Here is a 24,882-nt window from a genome sequence, read left to right on the forward strand (position 1 = left end):
TATTTGAACTTAAAATGACCACTCTCTGTTCAGATTTGATAAGATTATGTCTGAAATTGCATTGGACCCCCTTTGGTCCTGCTGAAGTTCACTTGCTCAGTTTTGGTAATACATTCCTTATTGTTTTGTCTGTTTTAATCTGAGCCATGGCTAAGCATAAGTCTGCACCTGCAGGTTTGTGTCCATTAGATATTACATTAGAAATTGCAGAATGCCTACTAGTCACAGTGTCAGCAGTGTTTGGCACTGAATGTGCAGCTTATCTACCATTGCTGTCAGTGTTTTATGTCACTGTAAATATCTTTAATAATAGTGTAAATATGACCTGTAAATAAAACAATTTATATTTATTATTATTTTCTGAAATGCTGTAAAGTTTCCCTGTCTAAATGTTGAATAAATTGCTCAAAAAAAAAATACTGTAAGTGTTTTTGTACCATATGATGAAGTGGTAATACCACAAAGATGCATATCTCAGCTGATACAAATGTTAAAGAAAATGTTGGTAAAGATATTGCAACTATAAACACTTAAGGGAAAAACTGGCCTGTTTTGTCCATTTTACCATATCCTAAAAGTCTAGAGGAAAATGTCACATCCAAAATCTAGGAAACATGAGTGAAATTTAAAATCCTTAAAATATGTCAGGCTTTTCGCCACAAACATTTAACTCGTTGTACGGTAGCAGGCATTGCTTAATAATTGCTACCATTGCTCACAAACACCGGTGTCCAACTGGATAAAAGGATGTCTCACTTCCCAGTGTCTGTATGTAGGCTTACTGCGAGGAATTACGATATTCTTCTCAATCTTGACTGTGGCAACAGCGCATTCTAGTGTTTCCAAGAGCAACACAGAGTATCATTGAAAACTAAGGGCTTATTTCTGAAAACGTTTTGACGTACTACAATTCCCAGGATTCCTTTTGTGCGTATACAAAGGAGACTGGTTTGAAGTATGCACTTGCGGAAGATCTCCTTGAATAGTGAAACACATTTAAAGACACTAAGGATTGTTTACGCTGTATAATACTTTACGTCATGATTCAGAGGTTAATATTGGATTAAGAGCGTTCTTTCGTATTTTAGTCATGGTTCTCGAGGAACTGAGTGCAAGACTTAATGAAGTTGGGTACAAGAACTGGCTAAAAGCAGGTTATTGCCTTCTTAAAGTTAAGGACGGGTTATATGGATATCTTGACGCCGAGATGAGACATTTCCATTCGTCTGTCATCAGGAATAACGATACTTTAAGGAGGGGGCGAATGTGTACGAGTCACTGCCGACCCAAAGGAAATCAGGTAAGTTTGTATAGCTCCTAGAGCGATCATCTCCTGTTTTCGTTGTTAAACGATGCTGTACTATCTGTTAGCATCAGTCGTTGCTCTATGAAGTTATCTCCTAGGATGGCAACAAGAGAAGTGAAATGTTTCCAAGACGTACCATCAAACCCAGTTGAAGTTGTTGTTCTTATTCCCTGTGTAACTGTAGAGGATTTTGTTCAGGACTTTAGCTGCCAATCTCACTTTAAATGAAACCCGTGCTGACTGTGACCGTCACTAGTTAGCTGTATTTCAGCTGCCCGTTGCATGATTTAACACTTATTTCTCAGATGAAACTGAGGTTACACCTCTGTGTGGTCTTTTCTCAGCTGCAGTCAGTCTGCCCATTGTGTAATGAATGGAAGACGGAGATCCTGAGGCATCACACAAATGCAATGGCAGTGGTGAATTGGGGAAACTGTAGGCCATGGTTATGGTCCTCTGAACACTGGGAGCTGGCAAAGGTACAGGAGTAAGCCTATGTCATAGAGTCATTGTAGGTATCTTGGGCCAGACATACATAATTGTAGTGCTGGAAAGATTGAAGTTATGCTGAGAACTGAATTAGGGTATATACCTGGGAACATATGTGTGCACTTTATGTGTTTCACATATGTGTTTCACTTTGATCAGTGACCTTAAATCTTTTATACAGAGCATGTTAGAGCAAGAGCCTACCTTGCGTGATGAGAGTTTTGGGTCAAGCAATTTAAATCTCTTAATAAACACTTAACATGATAACAGCTATATATGGAGTTTGCACACATCAGCCTGTTTATGTGCATGTATGAAAAGAGGACTGGTCTGTGTGTGTATTCACTGCAGGCCTACATGCCACGAGGCCTGGCTAATGTGACCAGAGCAGACCAATGTGATGCTGCAGCTCTTCTCAACCTCTTGAACTTTTGCGACCATTTCAGTTCCATCAATCCACAGCTTGTTAGAGAGGTGAGATTCTGAAGAGCAACTGATCAGGAATTTTGGGTGGAATTTTATTCTTTCCTTCAAATGCAAAATGTTTCACAGTTTCAGTTGAGTGCAAACATGTTCCATCCATTCTTGAAGTATGAGCCAACGAACAGAACCATCACAGGCATTTGTTCTTTGTGTTACTTTACAGCTTCATCTCAAAGGCGTTGACAACTGAACTGTTAGCAGTATATCTTCTACACTTAATGCACTTATATTGTTTGGCAAACAAAATGAAATGTCAAGAAAAAAAAAAAAATTGAAGTATTTGACTGCTCCGTTTAAAAAATAAATGAACAAGAGTCACCTGTCTTCTCAGGTAATTCGCTGCAGGAACGAGCTCATGCACTCCTGTGAGATGCGAGTATCCACCTCATGGATGGAGCAGTACCAGAGGAGCGTGGAGCAGCTGCTTCTGCAGCTCCGCCACGTCCCTGAAGTAGCAGCAGCCGGTCGTCAGATCCAGGAGGTACAATTGGGAATATTGCACTGACAACACATAAGATCAAAACCTCGGTGTAGATAAAAGCTGTCCTCAGTTTGCCGCTATCTTGCTCCATTCATTTTGAATGTTGTATGTTGCGCGTTGAATACTAACGAGATTAGCCTGTAATATTGTAAAGCCTTGTGTACATCAAAGGACGGTTGTATAATTATTCAAGCCGTCGACTGTTCTGTTGTCAGTTGAATTCTGCCAGCGGGGGGGAAATTTTAAAGTATCCTTACATTAGATGAATAACTTGTATTGTAGAAAAAAACGATGCAGTTGCGTAGGGTTTTGAAACCCTAAACATGTCTCTTGCAAGAAGATTCTTGCTAAGCATGCAAGCTGACATTAAGTTTTAATGTTTTCTCTCATGTGTTTTTTCAACAACCAACCAATGACAGGATGGTAGAGCAGCCTAAAACATCTCGATTCCTTTATTTCTGATGTCAGCTTAGTGGTTTTTTTTCCCCCCTGAGTTTGTATTACTTTGTGATCATATCCATACTCTGTGTTGTAGATGTTATTAGTTGACTTGTCTGTACTTGTCCCGGGTGTGGACTGTGTGGATGGAGACCAAATGGAAGGGGCGGAGCACGAATTCATCAGCCAGTGGGAGACAGAATTGCTCAGGGAGTTTCTACAGGATGTCCTGAATAATGCAGAGGAGGGGAAGACTCTTACACCAGAGGTGCTGTCCATGTTAATCAACCCCACCTGTTCCCAAACCCATTTAGTCTCTTATTGTAATGTTGTAATGTTACAGAAAATGCAGCATGGTCTTGAATATGGCCTTTTATGGTGTCTCAGCACGAAAATAATTTTGATTGTGTTGGCAAATCAAGACAAGACAGTAGTTACAAGATGATGTCGTAAAATTAGTTAAATTTGTTGAACTATACAGTACAATAACACAGCATTATTATATATATATATATATATGTATATATATATATGTGTGTGTATGTGTGTATGTATATATATATATATATATATATACACACACACACACACACACACACACACACACACACACACACAAATATATATACATAAATATTATATATTATATATGATCACTTTTTGTAGCACACATGTAATTATTCTTAATTCTGGTGTTCATAAAATGTGCATGATTGTTTTTTCAGGGCATGGAAAAACTAAAGAACATGCAGCAGTTCCTGCAGGACCATCAGGATCTGAAGGAGCAGTTCAGGACTGAGCTCCAGTGCCTTTTGTCTGTAGAGGAGCGACTCCCACAGAACACCGGAGAGGAGACCATGAGCTAACCATTTAAAAATGCCAAACAAAAGACTATATGGTGAAGGGGATTTTTTTTCTCTTTTTTAAAATGCACTGTTGAGAGAGGAACGCAAAAGAACTGTTCAGATACACACACATTTTCAATTTCTTACTATTTCATTGGTCTCTTAAAAAAAAAAAAAAAAACATAAAAAAAAACCACAGGGTTTGTTTTCATGACAAAGTGCTAAAGCTTGAGTACCTTGTTTTGTCAGCCCGACTGGATTGAGAAATTCCGTTATGAAAGTGGACAGGGATAACATGCACCTTCTCCACAGGCCTCCGTTTTATGTATAAGGAGGAAAGATTCTGACAAGAAAAAATGATAACCACACCTTTCAGTGCCTGCATGGTTATCAAGTCTTTTGGGTTATTTTCTTGACGTAAAATATCACTCACTCACTCATTATCTAAGCCGCTTATCCTGATTAGGGTCACGGGGGTGCTGGAGCCTATCCCAGCGCTCATAGGGCGAAAGGCAGGGAAACACCCTGGACAGATCGCCAGTCCATCGCAGGGCAGACACAGACAAACACACTCACACTGACACACATTCATACCTAAGGGCAATTTAGTGTCTCCAATTCACCTAACCTGCACGGGGAGAACATGCAAACTCCACACAGAAAGGACCATGGCCACCTGGAACCGAACCCGAAACCTTCGACAGTGCTACCCACTGTGCCACCGTGCCGCCCCACGTAAAATATCAGTTTCAGAGATATTGTTTTAAAAGTGATCGCTGTTTGTTTACACAAAGTCTGTATGCTGTTGTATTGTATACATTTAAATATACATTGAAAGTAATCGGGAGATCCTCAGACTAATGTTTTTCCGTGTCTGAAATCATTCATTTTGATACTGAGGAAACCATGCAGTGTCTTACACACATCCAGCAACAGCTGGTTAGCATCAGTGTCAAAAAAATTTCAGTGACAAATCTCAGAAGTAGGAACTGCGAGTTTTGTGTAGCAAATGTGATCATTTTCACCTTTCCGTTTTTGCCAGGTGAGCATGTAGCGTTGTTCAGGGTCCCAGTGGCAAAGAAAACATCCTCTTCCATCCTTTAGTGTTAATCCCATAATATTGGCAACGTTTTTAACGATGAAGCAAAGTCCGTGGGTTTTGGAAAAATGGACAACGCTTCTTCTTTTGAAAAGCAGCAGATACTTAAAATACGATTGAATTATCAGCCATGTCTGGCGCTGGCCGTTACTGTGATTCGTTTGAACAGCTATCAGACTTCATATGTGATTTGTCATATGGTTTGGACCTCAGATCCTTTTTTATCTCAATATCAGTTGTGATACCTATAGGATTTGGACCTAAGGTCCTGCTGAAAACTCATGCTTTTAATTTTGACACAGAGAACTCGTCTACGATGTTACTGGCTAGTGTCTATACCCACCAGTGTAGGACAACCCTCCCAACTCTAAACCAGTGCATTACCACAGTTTGTTCAAGCTGTACCAGCGGCAGACCAACACTCATCATTTCAAAGTTGCTTATATCTTTCTATTAGTTCTGTAATACAGTAAAGCAGTTATATTAGGACAAATAAGCAAAACCAAAACAAATCAGTATGATGATTGTTATAGTATGTTTTTAGAATTGGTTATTCTAGGTTGGGGCCACGACTGCTGTGTTATATTTCAGTAGTCCATTCACCTTCATAACAAGGATGTTTCTGCTTTGTCATCAGTTAAATTACATGTTAACATTAAACCTGTTATGTGCTACTGCATGTTATGTTTGCTGTTTATGTGTTTTGTTTTTCTCTCTCTGTTGTGTGCCCTGCTGGTTGCTTTGCTTGGGGCTCTCCCTCATAACAATTTGTTGTCTTATGCGTCATTTTATGCTTTCGCAGTAGTCTATGCTATACGTCTGGTGTTTATTTAATATGTTAGGCCAGTGGGTAAATCCCCAGTTATTGCTACTCAAGTGGTCTTAGGGCTGTAACAAACGCTTAGCCAGTACTGCAGACCACCAAGTACAGGACCAGTCCGAAACAATTCTTGTAGTGCAGGGGGGTATTCCAAGTACTTGGTTTAGTGACTAACCCAGATAAGTTAACTCCAAATAAGTAGTAAACCTTTTAATAGAGGAGTCCTATGGCTTTGTTTTGCAAGGAGAATGAGGCCATAGGGCTCTTCTGTTAGGAGGTCCAGAAAACACATGCATATGTGATCACCGAGTAGAAAATTTTTGGTCCTCTGAGGGTGACTTGGTTAATCTTTGGAACTTGAAGGCCAAAGCTTTAAAAGTAAAAGGGATAACAAGGTTGTAAATACAAGTAGGACTTTTAAAAAAATGTAATGTTTTTTTTTTAACATTTAATTGCTGAAAACACTTACCTAAAGAAGTGTTTATCTTATTTTATTTAATTACTTATTTTACAAATTGCGTCCTGTTTTTCAGTCTTCTCAAGCACAAATTGCTAAACACCTAAAGTACTTAAAATATGTTTTTGAATGCATCGAATTGAAATAGGCTACTATCCATCACTGCTTACAAAATGCACGCAGCAAAATTATTTCACAAAGCCTCGACAGCATAGCCGAGGCGTTCTGTAAAGCAAATATAAAATTACTTTGGCACTCACACATGCAAGCCATGAGTTACACACGCTCAAAAAATGTTTAAGTTTGGGAGTGTACACTGTGATGTGTCACAACATTGCACTTGGTTAAGTGGACTTACAGGTCGGAGCATCTGGCAACCTCGTTTATACTCATTGTCACAGCGACTGACAGAAGCAGAGGTTCGGTTGGGCTGACTGGGCCTACTGATGAGAGACAAATATCTTACTTCGGCAATGCTCGTATCTTTTACATATTATAACAAAAATCAACATGGAGTACAATCGTTTCTGTGATGACAATTACAAAAATTGGCTGAAAACAACAGAGAGTTTGATCATTCTGCGGAGTCATATCCGCGATTTCGTAGAAAACGAAACCGATACTCATCATAGAGATCTTCGGGAGAAGATCAGGAACGTTTTTAAAGATGACATTTGCAATTCTAAATGCGATCTGAAGAAGACAAAGGAGGTAAAACATGTTTCATACAGTTCAGTGAAAAGAACACACAAAAATGACACGCTGAAAAGTTTACACTGCACCGTTTGAGATACGCTGCAATGCTGTTTCCCCTGCAGTAACGTTGTCAGGTTATCGTATTAAGTGTTACTGTTATAGTATTCAAAATTACAGCTACGACACATATTATTTATTATTATATATATGTATATTATTACACAGAATTACAAGAAAGGTTACACTTAAGAGCTGTAACTTGGGTTTTGAGGGAATTCTTGAATAACGTTAAGAAGTTCCTAAAATACCCGTTTGTATTATTATCATGAGTGATGCTTTAAAAAAAATGATGAAAAATGACACTGACTTCGACTCGACTGAAACGTTCTTTTGCAGTTGCTCCAGTTAACTTTATTTACATTCTTAAATACTGCGAACTGGGGAGTATTTCAGAGAGCGGGTTTAGTGAAAACGCAGAGTTAGTTAACTCAGAGCAAGTAGTACGCTAAAGCTCCTAATAGAAGACCCTTGTGGCTTTGTTTTGCTAGGAGAATGAAGCCATAGGACTCTTCTATTAACTGAGTTTGCACTAAACCCGCTTTCTGAAACACACACACACACACACACACACACACACAATCCCCCCCCCCTTTCTCTCTCTCTCTCTCTCTCTCTCTCTCTCTCTCTTTCTCTCTATTTGTCACTCTCTCTGTCTCTTTCTCTCTTTATCTGTATGTCTATCTCCCTCTCTGTCCCTGAAAGAGTGAGCAGTAGGCTGCCTTAATATTGTAGGCTGGAGAGTGGTCACCTGTTTGTTTGTGTTCACGGTGAGGAGCATATTAAACAATTAGTCTTAGTACAAAAGTATCATGGATCATTAATGAACTTATCAGAAAATTAAAAAGTCACTTAATTGCCCAAACTGCCTGGTCTGGTAGTCAGATTGTTGCTATTGCTAAATCATTTTATCCTGATAAACCATTTAGACTGAAGTTCTTTATTCAGCGTAATATCTCTTTTTCTTCAAACACATGTTGTGGTCTCTACAGCCTTGTGAGAAATGTACTCATTGGAAAGACACAATCCTGCAACATCACACCTCGAAGAGGCAGGCTGTTCACTGGGACAACTGTACACCACATCTTTGGCCTTCAGAAAAATGGGAGGTGGCCAAGGTAAGCTCTCTTTGTCTTAGTAAACAAAACAATAATTTCAGTACGTTTCAATACATTGACATATGGACTGATACATAACTTTATCCATCCGAGATATTTTATGATCAACATGCGTAATCTGAGTGGTCTTCAGAATTCTTCTGTTACCTGTATTTGTCCAAAGTCACTTCAGTCTTGTCATGCTTTTGGTGATTGTTATCATGTTTTTTCATGACTGTACATGAGTTTTAATTAGGGGTTATATGTCTCAAGTGAAGCTTAGTACTAGAGATGGGGTATGTGTTAATATGAGTATGTATTCTAACACTAGGTGTACATGCCGAGGGGACATAAGAATCATCGCCGTTTCGAGGAATTTGACATTGCTGCCATACTGAACCTCATGAGCAACTGCAAGCATTTTAAGAAATTTGTGGCTGGACAATGTATAACAAAGGTTTCTATAAGCTTTTCCTTTTTTTCCCGAAAGACTAAAATTAAGTTTCATTTCTGTCCTAACCCTTTGCTAACAGTTTCAGTTCCTCCCACATCTTCATCTAATGCCTGAAGGCAATTATTGTCGTAAATCTTGGTCACATCCCAGAATCATGGAAGAGGTTTACTCTACACCCTGGCTTAAATTAGCTGCAGAGTTCTTCTTTCATTCCCATAATGCTTAAATAAAATATGTCTAGGAAGAAAATATGATGATAGGGAAGCTTAATGGAGTTGGAATAACTGCAAACCTTACAGCAAATGATATATTCTCATTCAGTAAATCAGTCAGTAGCAGGTTTCTGATATGATTTGATTTCATGTGATAATCAATATGTTCATACACAAAAGTTTTGCCCTTACCACCTATATCATGCATCTCTTTTTTGCTCCCTCTGAAGGTCATCGAAGCAAGGAACCAACTGATGCATTCTCCTGACTTCAGGCTGAGTACGGAGGACAGGGAAAAACATTGGCGCAATGTTTTGGCGCTGGCAGAATCACTAAAGCGTTACGTCCCTGAACTGGAGAACCTAAAAGATGATGTTAACAAGGTGAATGGCAAATCATTGGACACATCAGAGAGACTGCTATGCGCCTGGATGAAAAGAGAAAGGAAGCTATGAAGGTTACCATATCACTGCATATTAAATGCTACAAGCTGAGTCGTGAGAAGTAGATATATATACCTCCCCATGATTTGAGTCCTCCATATCTGTGAAGCCCTGGTTTTACTTGACAGATAAATTGAAATCAGACACATATTTAACAACTAGTCATACCTCTCTGGTTCTTTTTTTGTATTTTGGTCTAGTTCAACAGAATTTTGGAGAAGCAGCTCGGACGAGTTTTAGATAAGAGCGGAGATAAGGAGAAACCTGATGATGTGGAATCCATGAAAGAGCTCTCCAAATTTTTGGACAAAGAGCAGCAGGCTCTGAAAGAGAAGATTGAGTTTCTGGCACAACGTTATGAGGAGGACAAGGAGCCAGGCCTTAAAGTAAGAACAAAGTTCCCTTTCTGAGTATATAAAATACCGTCAACTTTATGATTCTATACAGTATATGTCAATTATATGATGCTCTCTATAGGTCAATGCATCCAGGCTCTGGGTTTTTCTTAACTGCTTGTTTGTAGTCTGTGTAATCAACCACTGTTCTCTGTGTGTGCCTTAACTACACATTCAAGTTCATAAGGAAAATCTCTGAGTGATTTTATAGGTGGCCGACGAATGTATGATGTATATCCGAGATACAAAGTCAACACAAAATCTGTTCACAACCACAAATACAGAGGGCAATAGTATACTAATAACTGTCACACTAACACAAAATTTAATCTTCTCTTGATCAGTGAAAGAGCTAATAATGCCATTAAATACTAAAATTAGTGCTCATAAAAGGCTGAAAAATGCAACTGCTAGATGGACGTGTTTGTGCTTCTGCTCTGGTGAGTGATCCAGTGTGCTTTATATCTGTGTTGTTTGCTTAGGAGGAATTATTGGGATTGAAGAGTTTCTTTGACCAAAACAAAGATCTCCTGGAGAAACTGAAGCCACAGATTGACCATCTGAAGCAGATAGAGGAGAAGGTTGAGAAACATGGGCAGCAGATCAGTGTTCTAAATAACAGGGTGGACCAATTGGAGAGAGTGACAAATGGTGAGTCTAAGTGAGAGAGGAAATTGTTTGATGTCGTGAAACTAAGATTTTAATGTGATCTGTCATTTGGATTTATTCAAGGGAGAAAAGCAGTCTTTAAAAGGTTCTTACCCCCTCAGGTTCTCATATTCTTCTCTAATACTGCTCTATTTGTAGTCAGTATGAGGAAATATATGGAATATGTTAAATCAGAAGTAACTATTGCCTGGCTGTTTTGCAGATACACATCTTCATAATGAATACAATAAAATATCTTTATACTTTATTTAATCATTTCACCATCTCAATGTCTTTTGTTGCCCTGAATGTGATCCACAGATCCAATTTTTGCTGGGGATCCGTTGAAATTCAAGAACCATCTATATGAAATGGCACGAAAGTACACTTGGACAGAACCTGTTTTCAGCGAGATTCTCGATGCTAGTGGTAACAATCCTTTAATAATTTTAAAAACCTTTAAGGTTGCCACTGGTTTTTCTGGACGTAATCTTGATTCAGTCCAGAAGAGCTGTCCTCTTTGCAAACTAACAATAAGCAAATATGCACACAAGATCTGAAGACTTATATCACAACTCTTCAGTGTCACATTCAGTGCATTTCTGTACCGTCAGTTTTCTTGTTAAAAATCTGAACTCCAGATACATGTTCATTTTGGTATTGATTTTGTAGTCTGTCTTTGTAAATGGAAATATGTAATTACAAATACAAAACATATCTGTAATTGCAAAGGAACATTTTTGTCGTAAAATGTGGTCTTTTCAGCACTTCTTGATGTCATGTCTTTCCAGGCTACACAGGGCAGGTGGAGATCAATGGACAAAAGTTCACTGGAACCCAGGTGTGCAATAGTAAAAAGAGTGCACATCAGGAGGTAGCAAAGATTGCGTTGGAGGAAATCCAAAAACAGCCCCAAAATTTTCCCCGGGAGCAACCATCAATCCATCCAGATACACAGTCCGACAGCTCGACCTCCTCTTCATTTACTTCATTATCCACAGGTACACCTGGCATGATCTTCCTTATACACTTCACCAGTGAAAAAATACAAATGTGAAATGTTTGTGAACTCCTATCTGAGGCTGCAAATGAATATTCTATTTCACAGCAGTTATATCTGAACTGATCTGGACATGGTATTTTTTTCCTGCCATGTTCACAGCCAATTGGCCATAGTTAAAACTCAGTTTTTATATAATTCAAGCATAGATATCATTTAACCCTGACCAGTTTGGTCTGAAGATTGGTAATGACTAAACTAATAAAAACTTGCCACCTTCACTGTACCATACTTCAACACTTTCTCTGGCCCTTGCTCAGAAACTGTAAAAGTTACTTTCAGAAATTACAGCATGACTGAGTGACTGAAGATCCTTTCTTCATCTTGTTTCAGGTTCCGTGTTCTATGGCAGTGTAACAGTGACCCTTAACTCAGAAGTTATGTCTAAAGAGTCGTTCTCAGAAGCACCGGAAGCTACTGAATCTGCCTATAAGGAAGTAGCCAGTCTGTTCCACCTGGAAACTCCTCTGAAAGGTCAGAGTGGAGGGGGGTGTGTTTAAAGTATGAGTTTACAGTTAATGGATGACCCGATATTAACTGGCTCCTGAAATGAAATGAAGTCTAGGTTCTGTGTAAACACTTTTTAACACCATTAAATAACCAAGCATTTCCTGCCCTCACACTTCTCAGGAGTTTTCTATAAGACGCTCGTCCTGGAGTATTTTGATAAATATAATTTCCCAGTACCCATCGAAGAGCTTGATAAAGACCAATCCGAGAAAATCATCTGCAAGCTCAAACTCATCGGGAACTTTAAATTTGAGGAAAAAGGTAATTTCAATCCAGCATTGGAACCCACAATTTTTAATAGAATTATAGAGTCAAGACTACCTGACAGATCAGAGCTGGTGAGAAGGACCCTTCATCCCTTCTTTGCTAACACATACATGTTTAACTGTTATGCTGATAGAGGGCTCCGCCAAGAAGAAGCAGGCAATGCAGCAGGCAGCTAAGGTGGCTCTTCATGACCTCTCAGGGGTCCTCAGATGTTCTAAACCAGAGGCAGAGGGAAATTACATAGGTTTACTGAAGGAGACTCTAGAAGCACGGAGTCTAGGGAGCCCATCTTATGACGTAGTTGAGATAAAGCGTGGGAGTGGTGGAGAGCCTGTGGCCCATGGTAAGTGATGTACTGGAACTGATTTGTCAGATTTTTACAAGACTACAAGAGCCGCTGTCTTTGTTTGGCATGCTTTTCATTTACCTGCCTTTACCAGCAACTGGTCCATTCATGATTCATGATTATTGTGAAGGTCCAGTCGTGCTGAAAAGGTCTTAAAGTACGTTATATGTTTACCGCTGCAGCCCTAAAGGGACTGGAAATCTTTTTCAACTTCTGGATGTCACTCTACATTGTGTGAAAAAATCTTCAGGAAAAATTGTGGTCCTCATTAATTATATCAGAGTGTCTGTGCTCTGTATATAGAACACAGCTTTACATTTCCTCTTGTCTAACTTACAGTTCCAGTCAAAGCCAGTCCGCAGACTTCTCGGAAACTACAGGCTGCATCAGAAGGCAGTGCCACACCAATCCCCATTGTCAGCTCTGCCATTTCTCTGAACGCTGAGTCACGTGATCCCAGCCCTCAGCCTTCTCTCAGAAAAGTGGCCAGAGTGGAGCACCCAGGTACCGTGGGTTTAACTCTCCATTTTAAGAACTGTGGTAATGGTGAATGTGCCATGATAGGAGATACCACAAGGGTTGTTTTTGTTTGGCATGCTTTTCATTTACCTGCCATTACCAACAACTGGTCCATTCATGATTCATGATTATTGTGAAGGTCCCGTTGTGCTGAAAAGGTCTTAAAGTACGTTATATGTTTACTGCTGCAGCCCTAAAGGGACTGGAAATCTTTTTCAACTTCTGGATGTCACTCTACATTGTGTGAAAAAATCTTCAGGAAAAATTGTGGTCCTCATTAATTATATTAGTGTGCCTGTATTCTGTATATAGAACACAGCTTTACATTTCCTCTTGTCTAACTTACAGTTCCTGTCAAAGCCAGTCCGCAGACTTCTCGGAAACTACAAACTGCATCAGAAGGCAGTGCCACATCAATCCCCATTGTCAGCTCTGCCATTTCTCTGAACGCTGAGTCACGTGATTCCAGCCCTCAGCCTTCTCTCAGAAAAGTGGCCAGAGTGGAGCACCCAGGTACCGTGGGTTTAACTCTCCATTTTTAGCACTGTGGTAATGGTGAATGTGCCATGATAGGAGATACCACAAGGGTGTGCTAGACACACACACAGGTCATCAAACGAATGAAGTTATCACATGAGCAGTTTGACTCTTGCAGCTGTGTATTTTGCACAAGAAAAGTTAAGATCACCATTTTCTCTAATGGTGGGCTAAACTGTTCTCATTGAAGAAAACTTTGCTATTCTTTATTTTTCTTTTCTGGACTGCATACAGCTAAATCCATGTTTATCCATGCATTTCTTTGGCAGAGATTGAGAAGTTGATGAATGTGTTTGCCCTCAAGCCTCCTTCTGTAACAGTGGATAGCATGAAAATTGAGGAGAATTTTCTCTGCACTGTCACCATCAGGCTGGACAAGTACAGCTTCGAGAACAAGGCTACACACAGCTCTAAAAAAGAGGCTGTCCGTAAAACCTATTTGATACTTGGTTGTGCAATAGGGATCTTTGAGCCTGACATAGGTATTTTATTTATTATATCACTCCATTTATTTTATTTGTTTGTTAGTTTGTTTATTTATTTATTTAGATGTCAAATGGATCTTAAAAGAAATTCCCTCTTCTTGTAGATGAGAGTAAGTCAACCATGCTGGTAAAACAGCATTTTTCACAGAAGAATTCAGACCATCCTTTGGAAGACGTAGGAAAAGAGAGTCCGTTTTTCTGCACTCTTAAGGATATATCCTGCAGCTGTGTTTATGAAGGACAAGGTAACAAGCCTGGGCCTAAAAGACTTAGTGACCTCTGGGCAGTCCCTTCATTTCATTCATGTGCTGGCTGGGTTGAAGGTATAACAAAATTTTAGAGGACTATGGTGGTTCGAGAGAGATAGAGAGAGAGAGAGACTGTCATTTTGATTTTAATTGTTGAATAACCAGTATCTGCCCATTCAATACACGTGACCGTTAATACCTAGAAAAAGTACTCTGACTGTAGAGTCTGCAACAAGAAATCTCTAACTGAGATCATAATCCTGCTTGGCTGTACTAACTATGACTGCTTCTCCTTAGATTATTTGGCCTAAAAATACAAGCAAGATGCATTCTAGAAGGTTCTGTGTGTTTTAAATTGTTGGATGGTTGCCATTGCAGTTGCAGTATGCACAGGCTTTTGTACCAACCCAATGTGAACACCTGTTAAAAACAAGATGCTTATCATCCATATCATAATGTCACTCTGCCTCATGCATCTTTTCCAGGTGCCTCAGTGGAAAAAGCTAGACAAGAGGCATTCCAGAAGGCTCTGTGCAAATTAGCCCCTCTATTTGGCTACAAGTCAGTTCCCAAGACCAGCAGTGCCAAGGAGTCAGAGGACCAACTTACTGCTATGGTTACAAAATCTGGTCTGGATGCTCCCTTGTGCAGCGTGAATGATCCCCTTCACAAAGCAACCATCCAACTCAAATTCCAAGACTACACTCTGGAAAACACGGGCCAGGCGTCCAGGAAAATAGCTCGGAATCAGCTCAGCGCACGGATCTTAGGTCTGCTGGGGGAAAAGACAGGTCAGCAACACAAGAATGATGTTCCAACAGTTTCCCAGAAGCGATTGAGTCAAAGAGCATCAGCGAGGCTTGATTGAACAAGATGTAGTTATTGATTATGTATATCTCCACTGAGTTAAAAAAAAAAAAAAAAAAAGATGTTTTTGAGACAACAACATGAAGGCAGAGCACCTCAGTATCAGCATCAGTCACAATGTTTATGATGTTAATGCTTAACTGCTTTGTTCTGTGCTTACCCTACAGACACACTGTCTGCGAGGAACTGCCTTGATGAGTGGTTTAAACAAAAGGGGCTTCCACAGCCTGTGTTTGAGGACAAAGAAGAAACAGACGACAAAAAAAAAAATCTAGGCGCTAGGGCTAAATTCTCTGTGTCTTTGTCCTGCTCCCATCCAGGTAAAAAACAAAAACAAAAAAAAACGGTTTTGGAAAAAATGATTACATTTCCTTCGCGACCAAATTTACATGCCTACGCACACGCCTTCTGTCTGTCTGCCTGTCTGTCTGCGTGTGGACACTTATTCATAACTGCGGCTGACGTACTCAACCAAAAACTCACATGCTTTTGTTTTCTGTCATCTGTGTCTCGGCTGTTCTTGCAACCTGACACAGTTTCTCTCTCTCTCTCCCTTGTTCTTTTGTTCTCTCTCAAACACACACACACACGCGCAAACACACACACTCACACACGCACACATGCACACACACACACGTACACACAAACACACACACGTTGTAAAGTTGTTATACTATAGAGAACTAATGGACTGTTCTTTGTTTTGTTCAGATTGGGAAGAGAGCATGGACAAAGCAGTTGAAAAGCTGGTCAAAGAGCTACAGCACAGATTTGAAAACCTGACTGACTGAGGAAGCAGAGCGATAGAAGACAAAGGAATTAAACGCAGCTGCTCCTATAATATCCAATAAACACACACTTTCTAAATATTACATTTTCACTGGGAAACAGGCAAATGGCAATGACCAAAATAATCATAATGTTTGAGATTGCTGGACTGATTTATAACTACAGGCGAGAATCACATAGATAGTAACTACACTGCAGTTTACTTAAATGCTACTGTCATAACAGGCTCTTACTCTCACTGTGAAACACACTTAATTATAATTACATTAATTATACAGCCTTTTGAAGACAAGTGTTGTGGTACCTTTTTCCCAGATGGTTTAAACTTTGACTAGTGCAACTGGAACCCACTTACTTTTATTCCATAATTTATGGTTTAAATGGATAATCCTGGTATGATGGACTTTATCTCTGATTATGTATAGCTGCATTGCATTGTTTTTAATAACAATGAATATATTCTTTTAAAACACACCAGATTGCTCTTTTGTTATCCCAAAATAAGCAAAATAAATGGCTCCTATTATAAATTCAGAGAACATATGAATTTCTAGTCATTGTGGTTCAGAGACCAAACAAGACACCAAACAAAAATCTCCTACGCTGATTTACATCAAACCGTAACATCTAACACAAATCTCATTGTTTGTAAAATTTCATGCTCACTGCAATTTGAGAAAAAACAACAACAACAACAACAACAACCCAGTGATCATATTGTTGGCTACAAATGAAAGTAAAGGTAGGCACATAGAAACACAGACAGACAACATAAGATCTACCACAACACAGTCGAACTTCCCCATTGCACTTGAAAAGTGAGAAAATGAGCACAAGTAAATGTGTGGTGTGACAGATTTTAGACAGTGATAAGGATTCATATTGCAATATGATTATGATATGGATCATTTTGGAAATGAACGTCTACGCCTCTTCGCGTCGTCTTTTCAACTACAGCCTTGCTTCCTCCGCTCACCGATCCCCGATTTTTCTAATCATTGTACCTACACTCTGTCTTTTAATCCGGGGCAGTTCTCCCCGAGGCTCAGAGCGTTTTTGTCCGTCAAATCGTGTAGAAAAGATTACTTAGAGAGGCATGAATATCGTTAGAGAAATGTCTGTTAAGATTCTCTTTGTATAATGAGCTTTCTTCAGTGACATCAAACAAAAAAGCCATGGAAGATATCCAAACAGAGATAAGGAAGGTGTGGTTACAGCTGACGGTGAGGTGTGTGGCTGGAATGAATATTCAGTGTGAGAGTACGAACCACATCCTGAAAAAAATACAAAGAGGCTTTTTTTGCACAGCAACAGTACGGTTTGTACCCGTGTGCTGCTCTATGAAACGCATCTCGGTTCAGATCAGCTGACAGCTCATCTTTATATCCCCACAAGTCCTGTTGTTAGTATACTAAAAAACTACATGAAACTTTAAATGAGTTCAAAATAAACTAGGTTTTTTTTTTTTTTTTTTTAACTTTGAACTGTTGTAAATTCTTGTTGTCTCCTCTGCGTACCTGTAATAACCCCATTGCCTCGCTCGCTGGTTCACCCCGGGTGCCTCTCCTGCTGGTTCCTCTAAGGTTTACCAACCCGTGGCCCAGTCACCTTCATCCTCTGCTCTTCTTTTCTATTTAATCTAGTCTTCATCTGTTTACTGTTTATCAAGCTTGGTTTTCTGTGTGTATATATATCCCTTTTGTTTTCGGCATACTTAGCAGCATGCATTTCTAAGCCTTGTGACTGTGAATTCCAACTTGAGTCGCATCCTTGGTGAGGCTTAGTCAGTCCTGTGCCTTGTCATCCTGTATTTGTGTCTCTATCTGTCTTGCCTGTGTCCTACCTTTATGTGTGCGTGCGCGCGCGCGCGTGTGTGTGTGTGTATATGTGTGTACTATCTGCCTGAACAGACAGGCAAACAAATAAATTACTATATACAGGTTTTACAATATAGCCGATTATGACGTCAAAGATTACCTTCAGTTATTTTACTGAAAGAGTTTTTGAGCACCTTTACGTCTGTTCGAGTGTTTTTTCCCCCCTGCTGACAGTGGGGTGTTTTTGAACTTTGGTCAGGCTTTGTGTGTTTCCTGTTAAGCTCTGTGTGCACTTTGCCATCCATCTCAGGGTATCACTCAAAACGTACGACCTCTAAAGATGCTGAGAGAGATTACACATTTTTGTTTGCTCGAGACTGTGGTTCACATGGGCCACATTGTAGCTTTTTGCGGCCTCTCCCACACGCTGCCTGCGTCTTCATACATTAGCCATGTAGAACATACACCACCCCTCCCAGAGGCCGAGATCAGCAACTTCACACTTTTACTATCTAGAACAGTGTTTTTCAGTGCACATTGTTTTTGTTTCAACTCTGCACAAACACACGTGATTCATATGATCTGCGGATTACCAAGCAGTGGATCCTTTGAATGAAATGTGGAAGTGAAGGGTCGGAGCAAGCGGATGGTAGGGGTTTTGGGATCTAGGACATGGAGATATCAGAACAGACATATGGGGTCGCATTTTTGTCTTTGAATTGACCAAGGGAAAAAAAGTGATTAATATACTACTCGACAAGACCGTTCAAAATTGGCCAAACTGATGAAGGATGAGGATTTTTGGAGTTACCACTTGATCTCTAGTGTTTCTGAGCTGTGGTCATCTGTAGAACAAGGTTTTGACTTTACCTGTAAATACTAAAAGTCATGAATAAGACATACTTTTTCTCCTCTTTGACAACAACGCAGCAAATGGCACCTCAGGCAAATCTGTCGGCAAAACAACTCAAGAAAAAGCTGTATATGCAGCTGAGTTATCTTTCACATTCACTGGAAATGAAACTCAGCCCAAAATAAAAATATGTTGATACAGTGAAGAAATCCTACTCACTGGGGTAGCCTCTTGCAAAAGAAAACAGTAGGATGGATTTTGGTAGTACTAGTATTTACGATTGGACATTTCTAGAGTAGTTCTGATACTTTATCCAATCAAGCATAACAAGCAGGATGGGTTGGGCCGTCGAGAACTGAAGCACACTCACGTGTGTTGATCTTTGCTGTCGCTCTTGTGGTCTCCGATGGTGTGTGTGAGCCGTCGCTCCGTCGAGTTTAGACTTTAGTTTCACAACAACCACATATGGCTGTATCGTAGCAGTAGGCCATCTGTAAATGTCATATTTAAAAAAACTGAAATATTTAAAATTCAGAACTGATAATCATCTAATAATTCATATGTAATAATTAATGCCATGATTGTAAATTATGTGTTTATTAGAATAACGAGCCAAACCAGTCTGTTTCTACGTCATTTATGGCTAAAGAAAATCATTCACTTGCAAAAAAATGTGATGCTGTAATCTGCACGAGATGCTAAAATGGACGGATAAAATGAATAAAATTGGCGTGTACATTATCAGACGTCACTCGAAAAGTTTGGTTTTAGTATATACCACTTAATAAATTACGGATTTATTTATACACCACCACGGACGGACGAGATCTTTTTTAAAGGATTCATTATTGATATGAGACACGGTGGGATTATGTTTAACATGCAATACATTTTTTCATAGACTGAACTGAGAACAAAGAGGAAAAAAACTTGCAAAACAAATTCGTAAAGCTAGTGAGAACAACAGACTCTATAGCCAGGAAAAGGTGCGAACTGCTCAGGTTTTTTTCACGCCCTAAACTGTGACGCGTGACATCAGTATAACGGTCTGTCTTAATCCAAGCAGGGCAATGTTTCGTCTGCGCTCAAAATGTTGAAGGCAATATATTTTGGCAAAATTAAAAAGGAGACTACCGAACGACTCTTGGAAAAGTATGGAAAGGAGGGAAGTTTTCTTCTCAGAGACAGTGAAAGCTTACGAGGAGCCCTGTGCCTGTGTGTTAGGTAAGGATGGCGAGTCTGCATCCAAGTCATTGTTAACATGTGATCCAGAATAGTTAGACACCCGGAAGGAAAAATGGCTCGGGGACTTATAAGATATTAAGTGAATAAAGTGAGGCAGTGGATGATTACCTAATCAAACTTTGGAGGCGCTCATTATGCAATGCAAAAAAATAAATAAATAAAATTACGCACAGTTTAGTTATCATGGGTTGGTTTGTATGGCAAGCCAGCAATCTGTGAAACAAATGAAGTCTATTCCAATCTTTCTTTTATACACTGACGTAGATGTACAGAGATGAAAAAGGCACGTTTGTGAAAAAGAAACGAATATTTTACAAGTTCAACCGGGCAGTTAACCTTAGATGTTGGGTTTTAAACTAAAACTTATGGTTAAAAAGCAAAAGCAAAAAAAAAAAAAAAAAAAAAAACTCACCATGTGTTATATAACATGGTACTGAACTGATCAAGCAGAGACCATTCTGATTTTAATACCATCAGGTAATATAATCATAACCATTGCTGTCTAGATTACCAGTTACTAGTTGTAGTACACGTAAATTTGAAATACCGGTGAAACAGCAAACACTCTCTTTTCAAATTAGAACTTATGGTAATAAGAACGGGAAGGAGTGGAATTATGTGTACTTTGGGTCCACATGTGCGGGTTATGTGTGTAGGCCTCTTTTATGTGTGTGTGTGTGTGTGTATTCGTTTATTTATTTATTTAAAGACACAGTAGTGATAATTTACCTAAGTATGGAAAGAACTTTGAGGCCATCTGCAGGTAAATTTCTTAAGAGATAACTCCAGATGTCTCTAAATGAAGAGTTGTTTGAATAAACTAGTAAGGAGGAGGGGAAAGTGAGCATAAGAGGCCAAAAGAGTTGGATTACAGCTGCAATGACACATCCTGCATTTTATCAGTCAATTCATAGAATTTTTTTTTTACTGTATTCATATAGCTTTGATCAATCAAATAATTTGGCTACAGCAGTACAGGTGTCCACTTTTTAGGTTTGGTCTTGTTTCACATTTCATTTCATATTTCAGTGTAAAGGCATATCCTCAAACGGATATGCTCCCTTAAAAACACTCCATTAAAAATCATATTGTTCCTTTCACATCCTGTATCAGTTGTTTAAACAGATTGGTGTGAGTTTTTCAAAATATATTATCAGGAAAACACTACACATGTTAATAATAGGACTAATTTTGCGTTTTATATTTGTAATGTATCAGTTGGCTACAATAAAACAGATAAATCCTATTGTATGGTAATGGAACAATTTCCACAAAGTGTGATAACTTAACACTGACTCCTAGATGGGCATGCTCATGCTATGAAACAGTTCAGGCACTATACACAACTTGGCAAATGTTAAAGACACTGCGCAGTACAAACACAACTCTCTCATGAATCAATGTTCACAAAGCAGTACTTCAAAATTTCCCCTAGAGGGAAGAATTAACTTTGGTTCTAGAACTGATTTGCATCTTGCATGCCTATTCTTACTCACAGCTCAAAGCTGAAACTCAGCTTGTGTATTATACATTAAACAGTGTGTGTGTGTGTGTGTGTGTGTGTGTATGTGTGTGTTTTCTAGGAATGCACCATTTGTTCACACTTACAGGATAGAGCAGTCTGCTCAGGGTTGGGCTGTCCAGGTAAGTTTAAAGCTATGTGAAGGTATTCACCAGTTAGGCCTACATAGTGTTATAGCCAAAAACATGTTGGTTAGTATAGAGAGACATAGATTTATACTGAAATGACAGAAATGTCCACATCACAAACTAAAGGCCCATAACGACTCTCACTCAAGGTACTAGTTTATTAAAAACCCCTTTGTTGTTTCCTTTCTTGGGTTTATAGCAGTTCTGCTAAAATTAATCTAACCTCAGTATTCACCCTTGTCACTCTTGCTTGTGCTTTGCAAAGAAAAAAAAAAAAAAAAAGATTTCGGTTCTCCTTAAAAGCTGGCTGGCTGTAGTTTCAATAATACTTCACGTTTTTGCTTATTTTTGAACGGGAGATGTACTTCAGAATACTTAAATCTTTTGGTTAGACCCCATGAATTGTCAGTCGTTGCATTCATTGGTTTGCTTGGCCTACTAAACAGTAGGGTGATGTTATTTCCCCTGTCTTATCTCTTAGCTTCTATCAAGACTGTTGGGTTTGTTTAGATGAAAAGATCAACGACTCTTCGAAGATCCATAACCAATCAGCATATCAGTATATGTTTCTCATACTCTACTTATGTAGTGGTCTTCAACAAATGCGTTGGCAGTTAATTAGCATGCCGCAAACGGTCGTTTTTTCGTTTTTTGTCTTTTTTTTTTTTTGTCTGGTTTTTGAAATGTCCAATTATTTGTCTATAGCTCTACATGACTCAAGATTTCCCCAGCGTTTGTGCTGTGGTTTGTTTTTGCACGGGGGTGGAGGAAGGGGGGGTATGGGGGGGGGGGGGGGCGACTACTTGTCTGCTACACATTTTCTCAGGGCTCTGCAAAGGCACACCACGCTGAGTAAAGTATCCACCAAATGTGTGGTTTCCTTTTTGTGCGTGGCCTGCCCTTTTTTTTTTTTTTTTTTCTCAAGTTAGATGCATGCAGTTGGTAGGACCATGTGGTTGAATAAAAATGTCGAAATGGCTGAAACAATCACTGTTCACTGTATAAAATGTGCCTTCCATCCAGACAACAAGAGGATGTTTGGTACATGCACCTTTGCCACAGATTCGTCTGCCATGCCATGTACGGCTGAACCCACCAGTTCTATGGTCATTTGAGGTGTGACTCAAGCGTTCCTTGTAGCTTTTGATTTCAGTCAAAAAAGAAAAAAAAAAAAAAATCAGCAAAGAGAAGTGTTGCTTCTTGCAAACAGCTTTTTGCTCTTGCGTCTTGCATGTTTGTTCTCTCTGAGGTGACTTAAACTGATACGTGATAAAATATACTTTCTGTGGTCTACCACAACCCTTTATCAAGAGTGGTCATGTTCTTCCTTTGTCCTCAAGTCCTGACGTCTGTTTTTCTTTCTTTCTTTCTTTCTTTCTTTCTTTCTTTCTTTCTTTCTTTCTTTCTTTCTAGCATAGACCTCTGGATACGAAATCCCATGGATAGCCCATTTATTTGTGCAGTTATTTCTTTTCAGGAGCGGTTAGTCTTCATAAAACTTGTGCAGGTTAACTGGTGTGCTGCCCCCCCCCACCCCACCCCCTCAAAAAAACCTGCTATAAAATTGGATAAATATTTTATCCAAGTACTTTGCTTGATTATTTGATTTAATGATTTATTTATTCTGTAAATTTGGACACCTCCACATCTTGCAGTGTACATGAATCTTATATATGGATGTTTTTCTTTGGATAAATAATCTTTTTTTTTTCTGTGTTACTGTGACTTTGACGGCTGGGAAGACTCTTGATGGAGCAAAGCCTCAGTGGTTCCAGTCTGTGGATGAACTCCTTGAGTGCTACAGACGACTGAGACCAGAAAACATGGCCCCCCTCTTATATCCACTGGAGAGGACACAGCTCAGTACAGCGGAAAGCCTACTCAAAGGTGAGAACCCAGAGAGAGAGAGGACAGACAGACAGACAGACATACAGACAGACAGGCAGACAGACAGAGAAGGGGAGGGTGGCTGTGTCTCTTTCTCTAGCTGTATTAAGCAGGATGGCCAACACAGAAACAACAGAAAAGGAGGATGTGAGTTTTTGCATGCATGAGTGTGTATATGGTTGTTTACTTTGCCTATTTAGGACGAGGAGGCCTAGACATGTGTGGGTGGGTCTGTGGGTGTGTTTCGCCTTTGACCAGCTGTTTTTTCAATGCATTTTTTAGCATCAGGTGTCCATGAACTTGGTGGGGATGACAGCTGATGAGAGGGGAAATCGTGCTAACAGTGTAATACAACCAGTAAAGATGGGTAATGCAAACTGGATTGCCAAATTTGTCCAAATAGGCAAGAAAGTTAACTAAATATGAAAAAGAAAACCAATGAGGTAGATGTAGTGAAACAGAGGTATGAAAATTAAGAGGGAAAATTTAGTCACAATTGAGTTGAAAGGAGTCAGTGAAAATAGATGTGTGTGGGGGTTTTTTTTAGCCTACTGGTCCTTCCCATCAAATTCAATATGACCGTCTTTGAGTCACGCTACTGTCTGACTGGGTTTAATCAAACCCTCCACTTAAATGCCTCTCAGTACTTTTATAGCTATAACAAAGGCATAAATACATAATTTGGGCATTGAATGAGTCCTGTTGTTTTTGTCTAGGCATGTCATCCTGTGAAAAATAAAAGTTAGGGAGACGTCTTTTGTATTTTGCCATGTTTCATAGTTGTTGACGTTGAGATAGATCTTTTCTCTTTTTTTTATGTGTGGTTTTAACCACACTGTCCCTCAGTAAAAGTGAAACCAAACACACCCACATTCTCACCACCCTCGCTGTTTGTGCTTTATTTAATACATGTTTTAAACTACTCTGCCACTGTTGATCTTAATTTTTCTAAATGATTGGCAGATCATTCTAATTTACTTTCCTCTGCCTCCTTATTCTGCAGAGCCTGTCTACATGGAGATGTGATAACCTGCAAACATCTGTGTGCGTGTGTGTGTGTGTGTGTGTGTCTATGTGTGTGTGTGTGTGTGTGTGTGTGTGCGTGTGAGAGAGAGAGAGAGAGAGAGAGAGAGAGAGAGCCTGCACGTGCATGTGTATGTGTATGTGTATGTGTATGTGTATGCGTGTGTGTGCACTGTGGATGTCTGTATAAGGGAGAAAGAGACAGAGAGTATGCAGTGTTCCATGCTGTGTGTGCCCTAATATTCCACAACTAATGTAAATTTAGTGCTTTAATGATTTTTTTTTTTTTGCCACCCACCATTATGTCTTCATCCTACAGTCTCTGGGAGTTGAAACGACATGATTCACTTACATTTAAA

At 39.4% G+C, this 24,882-nt stretch overlaps 3 protein-coding genes across 3 annotated transcripts; all 3 read left to right on the forward strand.

The window, feature by feature from the left end:
• The first annotated feature begins 1,090 nt into the window (after positions 1-1,090).
• On the forward strand, positions 1,091-4,133 carry LOC115817595 (uncharacterized protein CXorf38-like). Its single transcript, XM_030780918.1, has 6 exons — positions 1,091-1,300; positions 1,651-1,785; positions 2,147-2,269; positions 2,610-2,759; positions 3,295-3,465; positions 3,923-4,133. The coding sequence occupies exons 1-6, from the start codon at positions 1,091-1,093 to the stop codon at positions 4,061-4,063; spliced, it is 930 nt and encodes a 309-aa protein (XP_030636778.1). The 3' UTR covers positions 4,064-4,133.
• A 2,705-nt stretch (positions 4,134-6,838) lies between these two features.
• On the forward strand, positions 6,839-16,050 carry LOC115816002 (uncharacterized). Its single transcript, XM_030778974.1, has 18 exons — positions 6,839-7,129; positions 8,164-8,289; positions 8,600-8,725; positions 9,165-9,317; positions 9,578-9,763; positions 10,255-10,423; positions 10,742-10,849; positions 11,212-11,421; positions 11,814-11,954; positions 12,111-12,251; positions 12,391-12,600; positions 12,943-13,107; positions 13,471-13,635; positions 13,929-14,141; positions 14,249-14,389; positions 14,878-15,183; positions 15,427-15,579; positions 15,971-16,050. The coding sequence occupies exons 1-18, from the start codon at positions 6,929-6,931 to the stop codon at positions 16,048-16,050; spliced, it is 2,994 nt and encodes a 997-aa protein (XP_030634834.1). The 5' UTR covers positions 6,839-6,928.
• A 3,746-nt stretch (positions 16,051-19,796) lies between these two features.
• On the forward strand, positions 19,797-24,551 carry LOC115815881 (SH2 domain-containing protein 1A-like). The gene is made up of 4 exons (XM_030778849.1): positions 19,797-19,942; positions 21,547-21,607; positions 23,356-23,500; positions 24,504-24,551. Exons 1-4 carry the CDS (start codon positions 19,809-19,811, stop codon positions 24,524-24,526), a joined length of 363 nt encoding a protein of 120 aa, XP_030634709.1. The 5' UTR covers positions 19,797-19,808; the 3' UTR covers positions 24,527-24,551.
• Positions 24,552-24,882: the final 331 nt, after the last annotated feature.

This window comes from Chanos chanos, chromosome 7, assembly GCF_902362185.1.
Source record: "Chanos chanos chromosome 7, fChaCha1.1, whole genome shotgun sequence".
In the NCBI taxonomy this organism is placed as follows: domain Eukaryota; kingdom Metazoa; phylum Chordata; class Actinopteri; order Gonorynchiformes; family Chanidae; genus Chanos; species Chanos chanos.

Coding starts and splice junctions, on each gene's coding strand:
- LOC115815881 (XM_030778849.1), top strand. CDS start 19,809: ATGTTGAAGGCAATATATTTTGGCAAAATTAAAAAGGAGACTACCGAA. Junction 19,943..21,546: donor GCCCTGTGCCTGTGTGTTAG/GTAAGGATGGCG, acceptor TGTGTTTTCTAG/GAATGCACCATTTGTTCACA. Junction 23,501..24,503: donor AGCGGAAAGCCTACTCAAAG/GTGAGAACCCAG, acceptor CTTATTCTGCAG/AGCCTGTCTACATGGAGATG.
- LOC115816002 (XM_030778974.1), top strand. CDS start 6,929: ATGGAGTACAATCGTTTCTGTGATGACAATTACAAAAATTGGCTGAAA. Junction 8,726..9,164: donor CTGGACAATGTATAACAAAG/GTTTCTATAAGC, acceptor CTCCCTCTGAAG/GTCATCGAAGCAAGGAACCA. Junction 14,142..14,248: donor GATCTTTGAGCCTGACATAG/GTATTTTATTTA, acceptor CTCTTCTTGTAG/ATGAGAGTAAGTCAACCATG.
- LOC115817595 (XM_030780918.1), top strand. CDS start 1,091: ATGGTTCTCGAGGAACTGAGTGCAAGACTTAATGAAGTTGGGTACAAG. Junction 1,301..1,650: donor GCCGACCCAAAGGAAATCAG/GTAAGTTTGTAT, acceptor GTCTTTTCTCAG/CTGCAGTCAGTCTGCCCATT. Junction 2,270..2,609: donor ATCCACAGCTTGTTAGAGAG/GTGAGATTCTGA, acceptor CTGTCTTCTCAG/GTAATTCGCTGCAGGAACGA.